General features: G+C 42.5%; 1 protein-coding gene across 4 annotated transcripts in view; it reads left to right on the forward strand.

Annotated features, from left to right (window-relative positions):
• The window catches only part of LOC139104448 (uncharacterized), a 230,150-nt gene that overhangs the window by 159,258 nt on the left and 50,034 nt on the right, over nucleotides 1-20,858 (forward strand). For all 4 annotated transcript variants that reach the window (XM_070659958.1, XM_070659956.1, XM_070659960.1 and 1 more), the window contains 2 exons: nucleotides 19,024-19,162; nucleotides 20,546-20,610. In XM_070659958.1, the coding sequence (XP_070516059.1) occupies nucleotides 19,024-19,162; nucleotides 20,546-20,610 (204 nt within the window). The remainder of the gene's footprint in view (nucleotides 1-19,023; nucleotides 19,163-20,545; nucleotides 20,611-20,858) is intronic.

The raw sequence follows: 20,858 nt of genomic DNA on the forward strand, positions 1-20,858 counted from the left end.
TTAATACGCTCAGTTAATTCGCTTCTTAATAGCGTTATATTAGCAAATAAAGCATCATCTTCCGATAAATCTCGACTGCGAGATTGCGTCTTTTCATGGATGATTAGTTACAGCTGTGAAAGGATGCGTTCTTATCTACTGAATTCCGTGATGGAGAACTATGAAATCCGATAGAGTTATTCGTGAAATAGAGCAAGAATTTCAATATGCAGAAGGTGTGCGGAGGAGAGACAAGGAGAAAGAGAGAAAGGTGGGAGATAGATTTTACGATAGCTCTGATCGATCGAAAGTAATATTCGGAGATAAATTAATCCCTTCGGAAAATTCACGTCGCTAAAAGGGTCGCTTCGTTGACGTCCCGCCTTATTAACCGGTGGCAGGCATTATTTGCCGAAACAATGCCTGCCTCTGTCTCGCTCTAATTGACATATCGGACCGGCGGATTGTTCAAATTACGGGAGCAAAGTTTGCGCACACGTGTGTGCACAAGGAGGTCCAGGAGGGAAAAACTCGCAGAAGCGAAGGGGCTGCCGTGAGAAGGAGGGGGAGGAAGAGGGGCCGGCCCTAGGACTTAATTAGTCAAAGCTCTTGCTAGCTTACTCGCAAGTGCCTCATTAGGGTCGATGTCGCGTCCCGTAATTGGAACGCGCGTCGCGACTAATTACGCGCGGGTTGCGCGTGTGGAGAGAGGGAGAGGGGGAGGGAATGAAAGTATACGACCGAAGGGTGAAGCTTAAAGAAAGTCCTACACGCCGGTGTCTCCGATACGTTTCGACGTTTTAAAATTTTTTTTCTCCCCCTATTTACTCTCAATGGTTCGCGATAAAATCTACACTTTGCATGTGTAGCTTCTTTATTCGCGGACAATAGCAAATCGATCGTACCCTAGCTTTTTCCTAAATCATCTCGTCTGAAAAAATATCGCGGCGCATCAACAGCCATACGTTGATGTCACGACAGGCGTTTATATCTACCTACTACAGTCGATGTCCATAAGACCGTATGAAATAGAAAGGAAGTATAAAAGAGTTAGGTACAATATAGAGTAGTGACATTTGTATTCAGTATGTAGTTTCTGAAACAGAGTGTTTCACTTTGTTGTAAAATGGGGACGCAAGTAATATCGCACTTACTATTCGGCGCAGTCGTGAAACTTTTTGAACTATACCGACCCGCTCGTGTGTAAAGTATTAGTTGTTCGGTCCTGCCTTTCATAGTGCGCGAAAAATGAGATAAGTTTTTAATACGGGTATCAATGCAGTTATTCGGTTCGAAATGATAACGTAACGTAGAAACAATCGCGATCTTTCTCTCTTTCGTACTGCGCGCGAGTCGTGTTAGCTTTTTGTTACGGGAAACTCGGTGGAGATTCGAAGAGGATTTGCTAAGTGCAAACTCGAATGGATAGTAATAATATTCTTCCAATTACGCGAGGCAATTAACGTCCCTCAACTAATTACGTGTGTATTCACGATTGCACTTTCAACGTGGTCATTCGCGGCTACGGAGGACTGCAATTTGTCAAATTACACGTCGTCAACGCAAATCCCACTCATTATTGACCTTCGACGCCGGCGCCGGGAAGCCCATCTTCGCGTGCGGTGAAATTACCTTTTCGACATGGATATCCACGCGAGCCCATCGTTACCCTTGTTCGGAAGGTCTTTAATTATTCCCGGAGTGAATGGCTTTTTAAGGATGTTACCGCATTCAGTTGGAATTTTCCCGTCACGAAGAGCCGCATTCTCCGATCCGCGCAACTTTCTTCGGGAATGTCAACGTTTACCGTTACGTCCTAACTTTCGTAGAGACGACGTTAAGGAATGCGAAAATATGTCCGAGTAATTTACGAGAAATGCAGGTACATAAGCAAACAAAAAAAAGTTCCCTCCCGTGATACCTATAGACGTTACGCGCATTCAAGATAGCGAGTAAAGTTCGCAGACAGTTTGTATTCACATACGGAAAACTACGCGTATAAATATAGCCGCAGTGTCGTGGAAAACAAGGGCCGTTCTTTTTACACAGGGATTCCTTGACCAAGTTAGAAAATCGATTGTTCCTCGAAGAAACTTATCTAATTTTTTTCATTATTCTTTTTGTTTTTTTTTTTTAATTGTTTAATTTTTATTATTGGGATCAATTTTATTATTAAAAATTTTTTTTATATTTATTGGTACATTTTCGCAAATAATATTTTTTCCCCAAAGCGCATTGTATGAAAAACGTGCAAAAAACTTACTGGTCGATGTGCAACAGCGGAGTTGACGAAGCTGCGGGTGACTGTAACATAAAATTAAAAAATATTAATTGTAGAGATGAGAAACATATTCATTGTTTGAAAAAAAAAAGAGTTTTTAATTGATTTTTTAATTTAAAATAATAATAATAAAATATATAAAGGTATCTATTAATTAATTGGCAAAGATAGCGATTTTATGTTAACAAAAATTAATATTCACCTAATAGTTGCTCCGCCGATGCATGTTGCCTGTCCCAGGCCTCCTCCTCCTCTCAGTATTTGTGTCGAGTCATCCCTCCACGCACTGGAAACTCGCGAACGCGTCCGAATTAATTAATTACTATGATGAGAATTATTTACTCAACACCTTCGCACGATACTGTTCGACACTCGCGTTTAGAACAAATTCTTGTATTGCAAAATGCCGTCCGAATACTCAACGGACTTTCAATACGACCGATGAACCGACTGCGGTTCGATTTATTAATTACGGCGTGCGATTCTTGATTTCTCCTTCGGATTTTTATCTAAGCAGAACTCTTGGTTCACTCAGATAAAAATTCAAAGAGATGCTGAGCTGTAATTATATCAATTTAAATTACATACAATTGTATGTAATTTATATTGATATAAGAAAACAAGAATTAATGTTGGTACATAAATTGGAAAGTAAATTCTTTTCAATCAATATTTAAATGTTTTAATTTTACATTATATTTTATTATTTTGTACTAAGGGAGTTGGTATTAATTTATTGTTTTAAATTATTTCTTATTACATTATTGATCCTATTTTGTCCACGAGTACTATGATTTTTCCCACCCGAAATGCTTAAAATAGAGGAAAGTAAAAAAAACATGCGACCCACCGTCAGCGGAAATTATGATGAATCTGCAACATACAAAAAGAAATTTTTATTATAGAGATGTTTGTAATAATTATCCTGTTCAAAAAAAGCAAATTATAAGCGTTTTTTAAGTAAATTTCCAATTAAATAAATAGAAACAAAATTATTTATCAACGAAAAGACAAAGCTAATAAGTTTTGTGTAATAAGATTTCGATATTTACCTTAGAGTTGTTCCGCTACTGCCGGATGCCTATCCGAGGCCTCCTCCTCCTCTCAGAATGTTAGATTCCGGGCTGGATCCTTCCATGACCCAGAAATCACTCGTGAATAACCCGATGAACTTGCTGCGGCTCGTTTACTTCGTACCGATAACGGGAGCAGATCTGCTTTTTGTCTGTATATTCACCTGAAACAGAAAGAAAGATTTCATCTGATTAGTTAAGCGTATCGGTACAAAACTGTATTCGTACAGTCTCTGCGCGTAAAATACTTACCGCGTGTTAAAGCCCGTCGCTGCGTCCTTGACTCATCGTGTAACATGAAGCGCTGTATTGTCTAAGCGCGCGTACGAGCCACGTACGCTGGCGTGTTTGTTATGGGTCGTTATGTTATCGTAAGACGCAACGTAGTCCTAGGTCATCTCGCCCGCTCGTGGTCGGCTGGTGGTATGTGTGACCGTCTGTGTGATCGTGCGCACGTAGCGAAGGCCATGTTGCATCAGGCGATCCCCCCCGCACCGCGCCCGTAAGCGCCCACCGTCTGCGTCGTGCAAAGCAAGGCCCCCGTCCCGCTGACCTCTGGTCATCGCTCGCTCGCTACGGAGAACATTCCACTGAAATACATACGTCGCGATTCTTGTAGATACAATCACACTCAGAGCCCGCTCCGACCGAACCGATCGACGATTTATTCTCACTTCTATCGCCGACTTTTCTATCGCGGCGCTTACGTGATATCACTCGAATTAATTGTCGACCAGTCCGCTCGAGGCTTGATCGAACTAGGCATAATTAATTGCTCACGGGTATACGTAACGGCATGGTAACTCGAATGTAACGTAGCGCGTATAAATGAAGACGAAACTTACCTTCAAGGACGGGGCGTCTCGTTCGGAGCTTCTGCTGAGTCACTTGTCGCGGGGAGAAAGAGCGAGAGAGAACGCTGGTAGTCGTCGGTCCCGTCTATCCCCACTCGGCGTACCGCCACGCATGCGCGTCTCGCGTCGCTCACGCTGCTCGCTTACGCCAGTCGAGTCTGGGACTCCTGTAAGGACGGAACTCGGTCAGCGACAATATTCATCTCAACTCTTATGAAATATGAAACGTTATGAAATAAATTGTACCCCAAACATCATATTAAATATGAATCTATCATTAAATTCAATGTACCGCGTCTGTAATTAATTGATCCGTAGCGCTTATTCGATTGATTAGAAATAATTATTTATTTCGAAATAAATTCACATCCGTGATATCGCCGATTATTAAACATAATTTTCGGTAGGCACGCGTAAATGTAGCTCCGCTATTTTCGTGTTATCTGTTCGACTTCGAGAATGAATATTTTAATTGAACTTTGGTCTCCTTAGTAATAATACTTTATTCAACAAATCTTTTTGGCTAATAAAGCGACGTCTTATTTTTTATTTTAAGTTTTTTTTTTTTTAATAGAAATAGATACCACGCGGTATACATTTGCGTAATTGAATTTGCAAGTATCAGCGTGTCTTATAATTGAATAGGCAATTTCCCGAGAGCTTACATCGCCAGTACTTTGAAACTAGTACGCACACCACCTCTGAGGAACATCCTCGAAGCCCTTCAAGGAATTCAAGATCTTAGACAACTCTCTGTAAAGGGCGATATAACTAAGGATGGGGAACGCCGTGATATTTTATTACTCAAGCGTGGAGGAAAATAGCAGCTGCCTTAGACTCATACATTACCCTACATGACGTTATTATCCGTGCGAAAATTTACGAATGATAATATCAGGCATTTCGCGAGCGGTTTTCGGGCAAACGGTGACTTTCAAGTCTGAAAATTACGGGGTGATAATTAAACAAATGTCGCGCGAACGCGACTGTATCGCCAGGCAGAAAAGCGGAGGGACGAACTGTCTCTCTCTCTCTCTTTTTTTTTCTTTTTTTTTTTTTTAATAAATTACGTTTAAAATGCAATTCCGCACGCGCGCGCGTCGCGGAGACAGTTGTAAATTATATTAAAAAATTTGCGTATCTCATTTTCGCGTACGCCGTCCAATTTTGTCGTGCGTTTTCCCTCTTGATTCAATATCTCGTAAAGCCGAACTCTAAGTATATAGCGTGCGTTGTTCCGCGACAGTTGTTGCGCCGGCAAGTGCTACTCGTAGCGTGCCTCGGTCGGGTGTATCAGGATTCACGGCAATTTTCGCTGATTGCGAACTGTTTCACGGATGCGCGTACACCTGCAAGTTGCTATTAACAGTTGAACTCGCGCGAAAATTGGCACGAGTAACGCGCTATTGAACGCCCGGCTTTATAGTAGCCATATACGGGCCGATCTGGCAGGTTTGCAGGTACCGCTGAAAGCGTTATTTGTAGATACTGGCCGGCTTGACAAATGCTAACATCAATCCGTATTACCAGATCAAAGGGGGGGGCCCCATTCAGTTCTCTAACGAAATCGTTTCCGTGATCTATCCAATTATTTGTTATTTATCACGGTGCAACTAAACGCAAAGATGTTGACAGTGATTTAAATTTAACTGGCGCAATAATGATTTATAATTAATTAATTATACATTTCGTACGACAGGCGTGTTACTATTATTAGCCCTTTATGCGCGAGGGGGGGAGAGAGGAAAACCATTATTTCCCGCACGTATTTTTATTGACATTATTTTGCACTTTCGGGGCTCATTGATACGGCCGATAGTCGTAATAATAACCTTATTACATTCGCCGCGCAATAAATTGTTGAAATTGGAATGAATGATAAATAAAGCTTAATAAAATTCGCCGCAGTAGGTAAATGAGAATATAATTGAAGGTATAATTTGCATAATTAAAATTGAAAGAATGTTACCGCGGCATATCTCGCGCGGACGTAACAACACACCAAGCATCATGTTTTAATTAAATCCCTTTTTCAAATTCATGCCGCTGCGGTGGCATTGTTCCGCATACGCCGTATTAAACTGGAGTAGCGGTCTAATTAAATTAACACGCGTGCCTCACAGCGGACAGTGGCAGTGGACACCGCTCGGGGCGCCGAGTTCTTTACGGTATCCGTAACACGGCTAATAAACTATCGTAACGGCGCAACACTTGGACCAAGTATCGATAGAGAAGCCCTAGCCAGCCGTTCGCGAAATACGAGAATGCTTATTCCCTCGCTCGGTAGGGCCAATATAATCGCGGAAGGATTCTCTCGCGGCATTTTATTGCTCGGCCGAGTCAGCCCGGGGGTGGAGGAATGAAGAACGTGGACGAAGACTCGAGGAAAATCCTTGGGGAATAAAAGATCGACGGACCGGCGATCCCCAGGGTCCCACGCGTGTATTTGAACAATGTAATCCGCAATCGAACGGCAGGCATTCTGACGAATGACGGATCGCGCGATGAATTGCGAAGAGAGAGACGAGAGAACCACGCGCACGAAAGCTGCGAGCGAAACTTTTGTCTGGCACGTTCGTCCCTAAAGCTCCGGACGTGCATATCCACAGGACGAGCTTTCGGGCCGGGGCACTCGAAAACCGGGCGAATTAATATTTCCTCTTTGTCGAGGTCGTGCCGAGCGCGCGATTATTATTAACTAAGCCGTGTAATTATTAATTACCTGACAAAGCATTATCCGCGCCGCGGTTAAAGCACTCGGACTGCTAAATAGGACATTTCGCGATCGTGTCGTTATGCAAATTATTACTCCCAAAGTAATGTCATATACTTAACGTCCGCTTCACCGTTCCGCGGTGCAATTCTAGTTTCGTAATGCGGCGGTGCGTTTCCGTTTAACCGTATCGTTAGTTAGACAATTATTAGAACCGCCACTGAAATTACAATAAAAATAATCATCATTGTCTTGTGCGTTATGTGACAGCATTTTGCCCGAATCGAGCCTCTAATCTCATTTTCAATACTATTTTATCATTGTTATTATCGCGTCTACGAGGAACGATACCGAAGTTGCAGCGAGCGATCGATCTATTTTATTTCTTCGTACGCCACGCCGGGGGAAGAGCCATCTCTCATGAAAATGATGGTGTAAATCACACGATCGACTATTAAAACAGTATTGCAGTAGAAACGGTCCGTTTGTAATCGAACCCCTTCCTCCCCCTCCCCCCCCTCCTCTCTGCCCTCCGGTTTAAATATCCTTATTTCTTATCAGCGGGCCGATGTTCCAGCTCGCGAACGTGACAGGACTTTAATAAAATATTGCAGCGGCGCGAAACCGCATCGCGCGAACAAGAGCGCGTTCGAATGCAGAAATAAAGGCCGAAGGGGTAGAGGCGCGCGGTCGCGTGGAAGGAACGGAGGCAAAGAGATGCTCCGGGGGATGAGATAAATTGAAAGAGCTCTCGAAGTTGTCAACCTCCACCGCTGGTCGGCTCTCGCCAACTCCGCCGACCATTTCTCTGCCTCCGCGCACTGCAACGCGCCCCCGTATGTATATCAACGCGGGTATGCGTGCTACATAGTTGCTGGATGTGTGCGTATCTACATAGCGGTGTACACAATATCCGACGTAGGCGCGGATTATACCGTATCCGTGTACAAACGCGCAGCCACCGACCGTGCAGTTTGTGCGCGCCCGGGCGGTTCGGTTATTTATTTATTTATTTATTCAGAATGGCTCGAACGCTCGTCACTTCATGAATACAATATTAGGCGCCTCCGCGACTGTATTTCCGAAGATTCCGCGGAAATCTCCCATTCCCTCTGTCAAACTCGGCACGAATGAAGTCTTATACAAATCTTCCTTGCGTCTTCCTTAAGGTACAGTCACCGAAATTAGTTGAAGGTTTACATTCTATTTTTTTGTAAAATAATTTTTTTTTTCTTCTTTTTTTTTTGGTGACTTTGATAAAAATGTTTCTAAAAATTACACGCGGCAATGAACGTATTTTATTAAATTTAGCTGTTTCAAAAGGGAACGTGACAGCGCTTTATTTTATTTTAACGAAGATGAATGATGATATATCTCTCTCGATAAAGTATGCATGAAATTATCTCTTTTCTCGTTAACTATTATTTCTCGGATTTTCGATTATATTTATCGAATTATCTTTGGTCGATTTTCATATTTGATCTTTTTAATATTGCGAAATTAAATGCACATCATTTCAATAAATATATATATTAAAAAGTCGCCTTGCCGAAACCTGTCAACCCTCTTCAGGTGTTTGTATTCGCGACTGTACCAATTTTCCTGCTCTCGCGAATGCGTCTGGGATAAAGTTTGCGCGGGTGTAAAGTCAAGCGGCTTTCTTGGATTCCATAACGAAATCCACTACTCCTCAGGCGGAAACTTTGCAATTCCGACTTCGATGACATCGTCGGGGTCCGCTTCTAATGCATTTCGCGTGCGGTATCGCGATAAAAATTGATAGACAGCGACGTAAAATGGTACTCGCTTAAAATAATTTGTTATCTAGAACCGTAATAATTGTTCTCTCGAGGAAAGTCGTGTATGACATATCGCGTGGCGTGATTTTAATCGCGGAAGAAGGATAAAGAGGTTGTAATCTTACACGCTTTTGTTAATACATCATGCAATCTTTCTCGGGACGATAAAGTACATGAAATATGACGTAAACCGAAAGACATTAATGGCTTTTACTACGGCGACGGCGGCTAGCGTATGTGACTTTCATCCTCTTCGATTCGCGGTGAAGACGAGGGATGTAATAGTGGGATGCGTTCTTTCTCAGCCTTCGGCGGCTGGTGCTCCGTGGCAAATGTATTGTGCGCATCATATGAGACTCGACGCACACCATGCTAAGATCAGCTAGCCGCCGTCTTCGAACCAAACGCTTTCTATGCATCTCGGTGCACGTCCTTTTAACGTGTCTTTTTCATTTTTTTCGTGAAGATTACGTCTCGCTCACACATGCAAGAATTACCTGCATGTTACATTTCTTTTATTAATATTTTACCATAAAAATTTCTTTCAATTAAACGCTCAGCCAATTGTAACGTAGACGCAGAATAAAATAAAAATTATTTATACAATTCAGACTTTATTATTTTCCATATTATTTTACTGCGCGCAATGCGGCGAGCGGCCAACATTTTTAACGCGAGTGGAGAGGGACACGAAGGGAGAAGAGACAGAAGAGAGATAAAATTGGAGACTTCAAATATTTCGCCCTTGGGAGCAGTGGCCATTTTACGCGCCATTTCAATCCGTGACGTCGTCATCGAGAACGAGCGCGCGTTGTCCTTCCTCTCTCGCGTGCTCTCGATATGGGAGAGAGAACATAATTTTTTTTTTTTTTTTTTTAATCCCTTTTTCTTTCTTCGACGATTCGTCCCATCGGAGTCGCAAGCGCGCGCGCGAGCGCTCGCTGAAAATTAAAGCGGCGATTATCGAATTTCCTTTTCCGCGCCGCGCCGACCATTTTTGCGATATCGCGCCGAACGGATTGATATAATAAGCCGTACGTTTAACTGAAGTGTTTGTGAGAAATGCCAAAATTTTTCCCGGCCACCGAGCGTTCGTTAAAACCTCGCGCTGACGTTGATATCGTAAAATCGCGATCGCGGCTATTAAATAAAAAAAGAAAGTAACGCGCCCGCTCATACGATATCTATTGCGTTATTCGATAAATTATTAAATGTCTCTTACGTGAATGCGAAATTGCGCGTTCGCATTTTCGCAATAATATCTGTCAAATAAAAAAAAAAAAAATTAATAATAATAATAATAGACACGACGACACGTATTACGTTACCGCGGTAAATTATTGAATTTCTAAATAAAGATATCGCGAGGGCTCTTTGAGTTTTTTTTTTTTTAATTTTTTTTTATATTTCCGTGACAATTTTATGAAATACGCTATGGCGGTGTAGTTAAGGCACGTTCTGAAAACGATGAAAGCGCGCTCGTCAATATTCTGTAACCCCGATTATCGGCAAATGTCTCGCGCGGCCCATTGACACGCGCCGCATCAGCGGACAAAAAAGTGACTGACGTCTCTCGATTGGTAGCTGCGAGCGCAGAAGTAATCTGCACGTTCGGCTTTCGCTGCGGAGTTAATAGTGTTGACGCCGTCGCGGCAACGTTCTGGTCCATCCCATTAAGCATTTCACGACACATTGACATTAGGCGTTTTGAAGTTGATTAGCGTGACACGTCGATTCCCGAAATTTGCAAGCCACCGCGCGGACGAGAACAGACCGCGAGCCCCGCGCGCTCCGAAATTGGAAGAGATCTCATAATTCAGTTAAGACCCAGGCTCCGGTGTTAATTTACAAACCGTTAATTGATTTTTCCGCAACGGAAATTTGACGGACGAGAGAATTAGCGGGTATATTTTTAACGCAGGGAACAAACGGTTTTAGGAAATCGGGTTTTAGTAATTCGTTCTCTAAGTAAATGACCGAGGTGGTTAATTTTAAACAATTTCCGTTCCGTGGAAGTTTAGTCTAGAACGAGCTACCGAAATATTTTCTCCGGAGCATTGAAGAACTTTTAGAGAAGCGCGTCATTCGAGATACCGTTTGTATTTATAGCAAAGAGCTTTTCATTATTCTTCGATGCTAACTTTGTCGATACCTGGTGATATTTAATTTTTTTTTTTTATTTTTTTATTCTTTTAATGCGTCATTCATGTATCGAGTACATCAGTTCCAACTAAGTGCACAACAAAGAGAGCGCGTGGTAGTAAAAGGAGGCGACGGAGAAAGCTGCAAGCTTAGCAATATCAACTTTCGTTCTCGTAAAACTTTCCAACTGTGACACTTGACAGCTGTCAATGAAGGGCGAGGACGGTCGCGGTTACCCACCCCTCCCTCCCCCGGCCACCCCGCTCTCATTCGAGGGACTGTCAAACTGTCAAGGATCCGCGTTGCCATTCTTCCCCTTTCTCTTTTAGCGAGAATAATCAGTAGTTACGCGACGTGGCGCAATGTTAATCACAATGGTAATGCGGCTATTTTACTACCAAGTTTCTCGATTGGGCTTTACTCGGCAGGATATAATTAATAAACTTTCAAGACTACCGTTCTCGTTAATTCAACTTTCAAAGTTACTTAAAAAGAGTATTCGTGGACACTTTTTATTATCTTCTCCCTCTTCCCCACCCCGGAATTATAGACTGTGCAAGCGATTGCCGATGTTTGTGCAAATCAAATTTATGGATCCGCCTGTTTTTAAATGATTTTTCGCGAACGGTATAGAGCGACGCGCCGACACGCGCGTATCTTGCTTTTTAAATTTCTGTTCAGTTTCGCGAAATTGATATTGCCTTTAGAGGTCTATCGGACGTTTCGAATCACTTCGCGTAAGCTCGATACTTGTAGATTGTCTCGCTATGATTGCAACGCGCTCGACAAAAAGCGGATTGCCGCGTTATCCGGCGAAAATCGATGCCCGACAAAATTGTTGGGACACTTCGACAGTTATTCAGTTAGAGTGCTGGGGATATGCAATGTTAAATTTCTCCGGGCACCGAGTGTGTGCTAATTACTCGGCGGGGGGACGAGCGCGATTAATACCCTGCCATCCATTAAAACGCGTTCGCGCAAATCTATATTCGGTCGAGCAATTTTTTTTTTTTTTTTTCCTTTTTTTTGTGTTACCGATCACGCACGGGCACGCGATTCTGTTCGAACGGCAGATTTTTTCCGTTGCGCCGACAACGAGGACAATAACGAGATTACGTTACGTTCGATTACGCGGCGTTACCCACGCGCCGTCTTCCCACTCGCGCACATGTATCGGGATTTTTTTTTCTTTTTTTTTTTTTTTTCTCCCGCAGCATTTCCAATATTTCGAACGTGAATTCGTATCAAATGCGAGTTCCAACAAAGTCATACGCAACAAAAGATACCGGCGCGGATGCGCGGCTTGCTTGTCCAAATGCCGCAGAACAAAATCTACATCGTCAGAAATACTGCGGCGATTGTGCGCTCGTTTGCAATATCCGCGCTCGATCTTTGTCCTCCGCGAACCGGGATGTTTTTACGAAGGGAAATTTTATGTGAAACATTTCAGAGAATATTGCTTAGAGGCCAATGTGAATAGATACCTTTATTTTCCCCGAGCTGTCCGAACTGTAAAATTGCCTCGAGTCGTTTCCGCAACAAATATACTTGGTATGCGGATTAATTTGCATTAGATACAAACGAGCTGATTAAAGCCAAATATAATTAAAGTGCTTATATCAGCGCGACGGTGCTGTATCCCGTACACAATCACGCTGGGTCACGCGTTCCTGTCTTAATCAAGAAATTTTGCGTCCGGTCGCTTTACCGAAATAAGGGTCGCGTACATTGTCGCGGACCATTTCGGAGGGTGACTTATAGCCTCGCGGGGGTCGTTACTTCTACGTCGAAAGGGAAGAAGACACGGGGAACCGGCGAGGAGACTGCGCGGGGTAATTTAGCATCCATGAAAACGCATCTCCTTAAGTTCGCCTGATATACGAACGTTCTTGCCTCGCCGGCAGCTCCTTATCGATTCCGCAGCCACGTCTTATCAGTCCAGCTTCCGATTATGAATCAAGATCTGGGCGAGGTATCCCCTCCCCTCCCCCCCCCTCCCGTTTCTATTCCCGGGTTGAATGAATTTTAAGTTGTCATTTAATTCAACGAAATTATCCGGAATTTTGCCGTGCGATTTTACCGTGCTCGCAATATCTCTTTCCTTCTGGAAAGTATCTTGCTTACCATTAATCTCCGGCATGCTGACGTACATCTTTTTCGAGAAATATATTGCTATCTCTCGCAAGCTTCGTTATCCCGCTCTGTAAAAGGATGAGCACGGGAAATGCAACCGTCCGAGGCGCGTATTTGTAATGAAACATACATTACAACGTTTTAAAAACCTTTTCCGATGTACATCTGCGAAGCTCCTCCGATCGATATGCAAATTTATTTAGAGGAGGTAATTTGTATAAGCAAGGTTAATATTGAGATAACGTGCGCGATACGAGAAATTATTTGGTAGATTTAAGGTATGAAGGTACGTTTGATATTTGAGCCAGCTTTTTAATTCAACTTGAAGCGGAAAAAGGAAAACGAAAATGGGATGTTACAAAGGCGATGTTATAACGGGATTATACGAAGAAATTTAACGTTCATGTACAGTCCATTAGGTTTCTTTTTCAGATATCCAGCGAGCTTAATTTTCCTACATTTGAACGAAAGGAATTTTAAATAGCTTCGGCTAATTAAGAGTATTATCATCTTCCACGTCGTAGACAGTCACAAGGGCAATCTTTTACAATAAGCGAGATCACTTCCGGCGCCGTGATTCTTCTCATTACTGTAGCAATTATTCTTGTCGCTATTGTCCTTATTATCGTTGTCCAATTGGACGACACGGGCCATTTCGGGGTGAAAATTACGGGCTCGCGAGGGATCGTTACCCGCGTACGGCCACGGAACGACGGGAAATGGGGGAGAAGTGGGCAGGGTGGGATAAGGAGGTCACGAGGAAAGTAATGACTCGTCGGTGAGAATAAAGCCCACATAATTTTGCGTTTCTCAAATCCGTGCGCCCCGTTCGCGCTACCGCGCACCATTCGTTTAACGAAAAATAATGTCGGCGTCGGTGTCAGAAGTAGGTCGTCGCCCACCCCCCCGACGTTGTCGGGTAACAATCGCGATATTCGAGCCGAAAAGAGCGTCGTTCGTCATTCTTTGTACTCGACGGTAACGGCGTGACTCGGCCGAGAGCGAGCTTTCGCGCGACGACGGGTTTAAATCGCGGTTGCTCGCGGAGGACTGTCGATTGCATCGAGGAGAGCGTTCCCTTCCTGTCGATACGTATCTTTGAAAAATAAAATAAACAATTGCGGCTATGTCTTTATTCACATAAAAAGTGAACGCGCGCGTGAAGGCGCGCGGATACGAGGACGTGTCACGTCATGTTCGGATGAATTTTTCCCCGATAAACTCCAGATCAGCCCTCGCGTGCGATTAAATTTTATACGCAATATCCGTAATACGGAGATGTAAAATATTTCGGCAAACAACGGTGGATTAGCGGAGTGCTTCTTGCGCGGCGAAATTTCTTGCGCTATAAATTCCTAATTTTGCTAATTCCCACGCGCGCCAGCTCCGTCACTGTCGCAATAATAATACATGGCAATTGTTCTTGCTAACCGCTCACTGAAGCAACGTCGTAATACGGTTATTTGTTAACGAAATTATGGCGCGTACGCGTATCGTTTTGTCGGCGAACGTGCGCCGTTTTGAGGGGTGAATTACCGTTCGAGAGATCGTTGTGCGCCAACAAAAGCAGGGCGCGGTAACCGTTGGACGATGGCACACTGCAGGTTCGGGTGGATCTTGAGGAGAGTCGGGGGGAGGAGGAGGAAGCGGAAAGTAATGTCCTGTCTGTGGGAATAAAGCCCACTTAATTGCGTGTCGAGCACATAAGAACGTTTCTCAACTTCTCGCCGCTACAGCGATCGTAACTTACGCGGTAAGTAACGTCGTCCGAATCTCAGGAGGGACTCGAGTAAGCTCGACGCGATGACCCCGAAAACAGAGAACAATGGCATTTCGAGAATGCCGAGTAATACGCTGAGGGTCCCATGAATAATAAGGCCGGGCAGAATTTAATTAACTCGCCGAAAGAATATTTTTTTTTATCCAAAAAGCTGTTTTACGGTAGCTACAAAATTTATTTAACATATTCCATCGGCCGCGTGTTTTCCGCAGATTTATTTGACGCCCCGCGATTCTTTACCAGCTCGAATAAAAACAAAACGTTATTAAAAACTATTGCTGTGCATTTTATATTTTATTAATTTTTAATTATTTATTAACTCGATTAAGTTCTGATTGATTTGGCTCAGAAGTTTCGCCTATATCAATTTCACAAGGCTATGTATATAATCATTTTATAAAATATTCCATTTTATATCTCGTTAATAGTAATTTTTATCAATCCCACGCTATAACCGGGAACAACCTGAATAATTCTGCGAGAGGTACTCTTCGTAAACGACCACCTATATACTTTAAAGAAAGGAGACTCTGATTCTGCAGTTTCGTTGCGCGTATAAAGCATATTCTTATCGGCGTTAAACTATAAATAGAGACTCCGCCACCTGTTATCCAAGAATCACTAATAATCATAAAGTAAGTGAAGTAACGATACGACGATATTTATTGCGACGAAAGTTTTATCGTTATTTTATCCGCGAGTTAGCTCCTTCTTCGCAATCTCTATTCATGCCCTCCACTCCTATTTTCTTTGCTATCGGTACACAATTTTATATATTACGCGATGATATTTTATTAATGCGATCTCCAACCGAACAGCAGCTGATTTATTTTAAACGTTACGAAAAAAGCTGTCTCGACCGTTCTTTCGCGCGGGCAGTCGCAAAAATGCGGGGAAAGTGAAATCGCGGAGCGTTCGACAACGCGAGAATTGCATCGGTGTCGATTCATTCCCTTACTGTTCGAAGACGGAGATACTCCGTCATGTTAACCGAGATATGTAGAGGCACATATCGTGGTTATGGATTTCAATTTACTGATCCCGAGATAGATCAACACTCGTATCGACGCCGATATCGATTTTGTCCACTCGGTCGAGTATCTACCGAAACCGGCAATACATCCCGGGCACAAGGCATAAATATAAAATTTCAGAGCATTCCATTTCGCCGGTGTGGTCGAAAAGCTCCCACCCGCCTCTCTCCCCCCCCCTCGCCCGCCCTTTCTCCATTCCGCCGCTATTCTCCAGCATGGAAAATCTTTTGTTGCGCCAGATTGATCGAGCAGTTCGATCGCGCGTTTCTCGATTCATTCGCTCTCGCGACCGGAAGGAGCTTCGTCACCGCCGTTTTTTAATTGCGCTTCGACGTTAACGTTCAAAAGCTGAGAAGCTTCGCGAGAAATCAAAGCCGCTTTTGAGCGACGAAATTGATTAGGAAGACGGACGTAGATTAAGTACGTAGGTTTAAAGCTGATTATTATTCACGTAACGTTCGGCAACAACCAGGTAGCGAGCTCGAGATGATTTTTTTTTTTTCCCCTCCCTAACTCCGGCTCTCCCTTCGTTCTCCTCTTTTTGCAAAGATGCTCAATCATGTTGGCGACTGTCGCCAACTGTGCGATTAAGGGTTTTGAGTCTCGCTCGTGGATTTTACAACCCCAGTGCCACTCGCGGGAATTTCACCCCTCGCGGGGCTTCGCGTTTCGCAGTTCTCGACCTTCGGGAATCTCCCTCTCTCGTTCTTTCTACTACTCGTTTCGTCTCACCACATCGGGAAACGAGGCAACGTGCGGCATACGAACCGCGCGCAAATAAATAAATGCCTAGGGTGGCCGCCGACGTTAAAACGGCTATTGGAGAGGGAGATGAATGCGAAAGAGGGCAGCTGACGAATTTCGGGGGCCCCGCGCGTCGTATCGATCTCCATTTCGCTAAACGCACCTGTACCCGTCATCCTTGAATGCTCAATGATTTTTTTTTTTTTTTTTACCGCATATAATCAATCTCTCCTTTGGCCCCTCCAATTACTTTTGTTTGCTATGAATGATGCAAAATAAACAGCGACCGGTGGCTCGCAGTTAATCCTACATGTTCGTTTGTTATGCATACATAAAATGCGCGAATTTCGATGTTTTGCGTTTGTAAAACGCTGTTGTTTTAACGAAATATATTATCCTTTCTCTCATTTTTCTGTAAATACTCCGCATTCGCGTCGTAAATGTAAAATCCCCCGAAATAAAAATTGATAATTGTTAAACGCTGAAATTAATTTGTAAAATTTTAAACACGCGGCGGATCGACTTTTTCATTTATGTCTATGTTAATTCCATTTCAAACTTATTCGTCGAGAAGCACGGCCGTTTCTGTACAAAGCGAAAGAGGGTAGCTTTTTGCTCGAGACCGTAAAACGTCGAAAACTAAATGTGTCAACGGCCGTTTGCGCGCAAGAAAGCGAAGGAAGGGTGGCCACTTTAAAAGGGCAATCTCAACGTTCAGCGCGGGGAATTCATTCGCGCCTTGTTATTACAAATAGCCGATCGAAATTTGCGTTAACCGCAGAGCTTCCTTTTTGATGGGCCGGCTATTTACCCCGCGGGTCGGTAAACCATTCAACCAACATTTAGCGGGCTTTCCCCTTAAACGAGCTAGAAAAAACCTCTCTCCAATTAGACGAATCAACACCGTGAGTCAACTTCGGGAAACGATAACAGTCCTGTCCCGTTACAGGCTCTTGCTAAAATTCCCTTTGTTATCGCCGTGAATCCTTGCGAAAATATTTCTCCGTGTTAAATTACTTTCGCGCCGCGCGCCAAGTTCCGCGCGCCCGTCCGCCTCTTAATTACGCTCGCCGTTGCCTAATTAAGTGTATTAAACGACGTCACGGTTATTTGATACGTCTCCATGCGAATTAAAAGCCTCACTTGCGACTTTTATTTCAGAAACCGTTATTTGAGATCATGCAACGTGCTTTTATTAAATGTTAATTAACACGCTAATCAATACACGTAAATATTGGACGGAATTTATATCGCTAATTATTGCGTGAATCAAAATTATGGGATTATTAGTTTTAGCGGTTAATGCTACCTTATGTATAAAGGGAATTGGGATAGTTATATCTCATAACATATTAACGAAGAATTTTTTCGCAAGCAAATCGATGCAGTTCTGTAATAAAGTTAAGCTATTAAATTAATCTCTAATGTAAATTATATCGGATATGCATGGAATTAGAGAATCGGGACGAAAATATTGCGCGGGTTAACGGAGATCGTGCGTTCTTTGTTGAATAAAATTAATTGATAAAAATAAATAAATTAATAAATAATAAAATCTTTTTCTTTTCTTTTTTTTTCTCGAAAATAATGCATTTTATGCGGCAAGCAATATCTGTACCTTGCGCGAAAGATATCAAGGGTGTACCCGTCATTCCTATTTCGTAATTTTCACCTCATGTTTGGCTCAGGCATCATCTTGTATCGCGCGTCCGCTCGTTCTTCGAAAATGGATTCCTATTCTGCCTCGTCGGGCTCAAAAATACGCCCCGCCGTTCTCCGTTTCTCCGCTCGTTTTCAGTAGGTGGACCTACGCACGGGAAAACGAACGAGGCACGTGGGACTCCTCCGGATTTCGATTATCGTCGATAACTCGGCTGGATGTATCCCTTCCATACTAGCAGTAGTTTCCGGAAATTCGCCTCGCCCTCGGGATTATCCCGCCCCGGGAATTCCCATCTCGCTACCGACGCTGTGTGTTCTCTCCGATCTTTCTTTCTTTCTCACCGCCCCGCGCTCATCTACCTGGAATTTATCCTATCTCTTTCTCGGCTCTACTTCTTTTCTTCCTTATATTCGGTTTCAAATTCGATTTGTCTTGAATTACTTCATCAGGCATATCACATCTTTTTATTTTTATTTATTGTTATTTATTTAATAATTATTACTCTTTTTTTTATATTATTTTTTTCGTACAACACGCGGCGATCAGATGTCTCGAAAACGTGGAGAAGTAAGAATCTCGATAATTATTGTATCTCGTGAACATTTGTTGACTACATCGTAGCCGCTTGTGAATTTTTCATCATAGATGGAAATCGGTTTGAACTTCAGTGATTAAATTTTTTCATTCGCGTTTTAAATAGAGACAAAGTTCAGATATTGTCGAAATTATTGACGATAGGAGAAACGTAAACGGCGCATATATGTATATTATATAGTATATTAAATGCGAAACAATTTATAAAGCTTGATCTACTTTCTGTCATTTCAGAATGCCTATTTCCAGCGAAATGGGAAGGCACGTGGTTCCAAAGTGGCGTGAGGCAATCAATACTAATATCCAAGAACGAATTATCCACGAAGGGCAGGTGTCTGCACAACGAAGGTGACAAGTTTCTCCTGGTAGACCAGTAAGTAATTCAATTCGTCTAGAACTTTCTTTTTTTATTATATATTTCGTATCGATTTAGTTTCAAACGATAAACCATGGAATAAAAAATCTTTTCTTTTTTTATAGATACTGAAATAAGATCAAACTATTTATTTATATTACTGAATCTTTATTTTAGAGAGTTGAAAGTATTACTCGGCCCTAAATAAAAATCTATAAATCGTTATATTTTCATTTTCCAAAAAAAAAAAAAGAAAATTACTTGATTTCATTGTAATAAATAATCACGGGCAATACAGAATCAATATCTTTCGAACTAATCCAATATTGGTTTCTCCGAGCATCGAAAAATAAAGTAAAAATAGCTATCGATATTATTCATTTACTCGTAACATGTTTATTTTAACCTCTTTGTACGTTGCAAGCAATTGCAGCGAGACAATTTATACTCTGAAAATTTCTATGGCGCTATTTCTACATAGGATACAGATGGCATATACTGTTCAGGTTTCCAACCGATCAAAGCCTTAGTTACTAAAGCTAATATGGTGGAGTCAGCCGACCGAATAACCCGAATCCCTTTTTTTTCCATCTCGAGTAGCGGTTTATTCAATTCTGTAAAATTGGCGATATCGTTGGATCGCTTATTTATAGTTGCGCGCGTTTTGAACAATTTTTTTAGTCGAAAGAAATTTGATATTTTAGAAGATATAACCAACAAAAAAATAAATCTGTCACCGGCTTTTATTTTACCCTGTTATTTTTAATTAAACAACGCTTATTTAATGTGGAGTGTTTTATAAAAAGATAAAAATTGTTATACGCGTTTCGTATCGCTATTTCTTTTTTTTTTCTTTTTTTTTTTTTACTACGAGGAATGCAATCTCCTCTCGAAAATGTGAGGGAAAGACGCGGCCCAGAGATGTAATGAGTCTAATGAAGCCTCGGCGGAAGCCGAGCTTCTGTTTCGCCGTGTAACGCTCGTGTCACACGAGCCGGCTCTCCAAGTTTTTGCGAAGATCACTATCGGACTCGCTTCTGCGAGGTGTCCGATCGATATGCCGTCAAACGATATGAAAAAAAGTTACAAAAGAAACGCGCCGCGAGACGCGATAGCAAAAATTCAAACGTCACCGCATCCCTTTAATGCAACAAAATTATACGGAATTAAAATACGACGAAATTGTAAAGTAAAAGTTGCCGGTAAATAATCTAATTTAATTTTGTAATAGCATTTAATATTGCAATTTTCGTTTTATACGTGTGATAATTAAAAGCGTAATGTTTAGGTCGTTCTGTTATTTTACATGTTCGATTTCGCCGTAAAAGCGGAATCATATAACATTCTTTTGTCGATACGGCCGGAAAGAGAATTAAGACCTCTGTTCTGTTTCTGTTTCAGGAAATCATGCTACCGTTGCGTCGTTATTCACGAGAAGCATTCTAACGTTCTGCAGTACAAAGAGAGTAAGTACGAATAAAAAAGAAGTGCGGAAATAAACGCGCCAAGTACGCAACACGGTGTCGTCATTATTTTGCCGGGATCGATAACGATTCGCCGATGGCCCTTGAAGAGTCGTTCGTTCATTAGAATGCCGATAATTAAAAGCCGACGTGGGCGGGGGAGAAGGAGGGAGGGGAAATGTCGAGTGAGTCCTAGCGCCTGAAATTATTCCTGGACGAGGGAACTTAACGATTTTCCGCGCCGCCGTTGA

This window comes from Cardiocondyla obscurior, linkage group LG07, assembly GCF_019399895.1.
Source record: "Cardiocondyla obscurior isolate alpha-2009 linkage group LG07, Cobs3.1, whole genome shotgun sequence".
NCBI lineage: Eukaryota > Metazoa > Arthropoda > Insecta > Hymenoptera > Formicidae > Cardiocondyla > Cardiocondyla obscurior.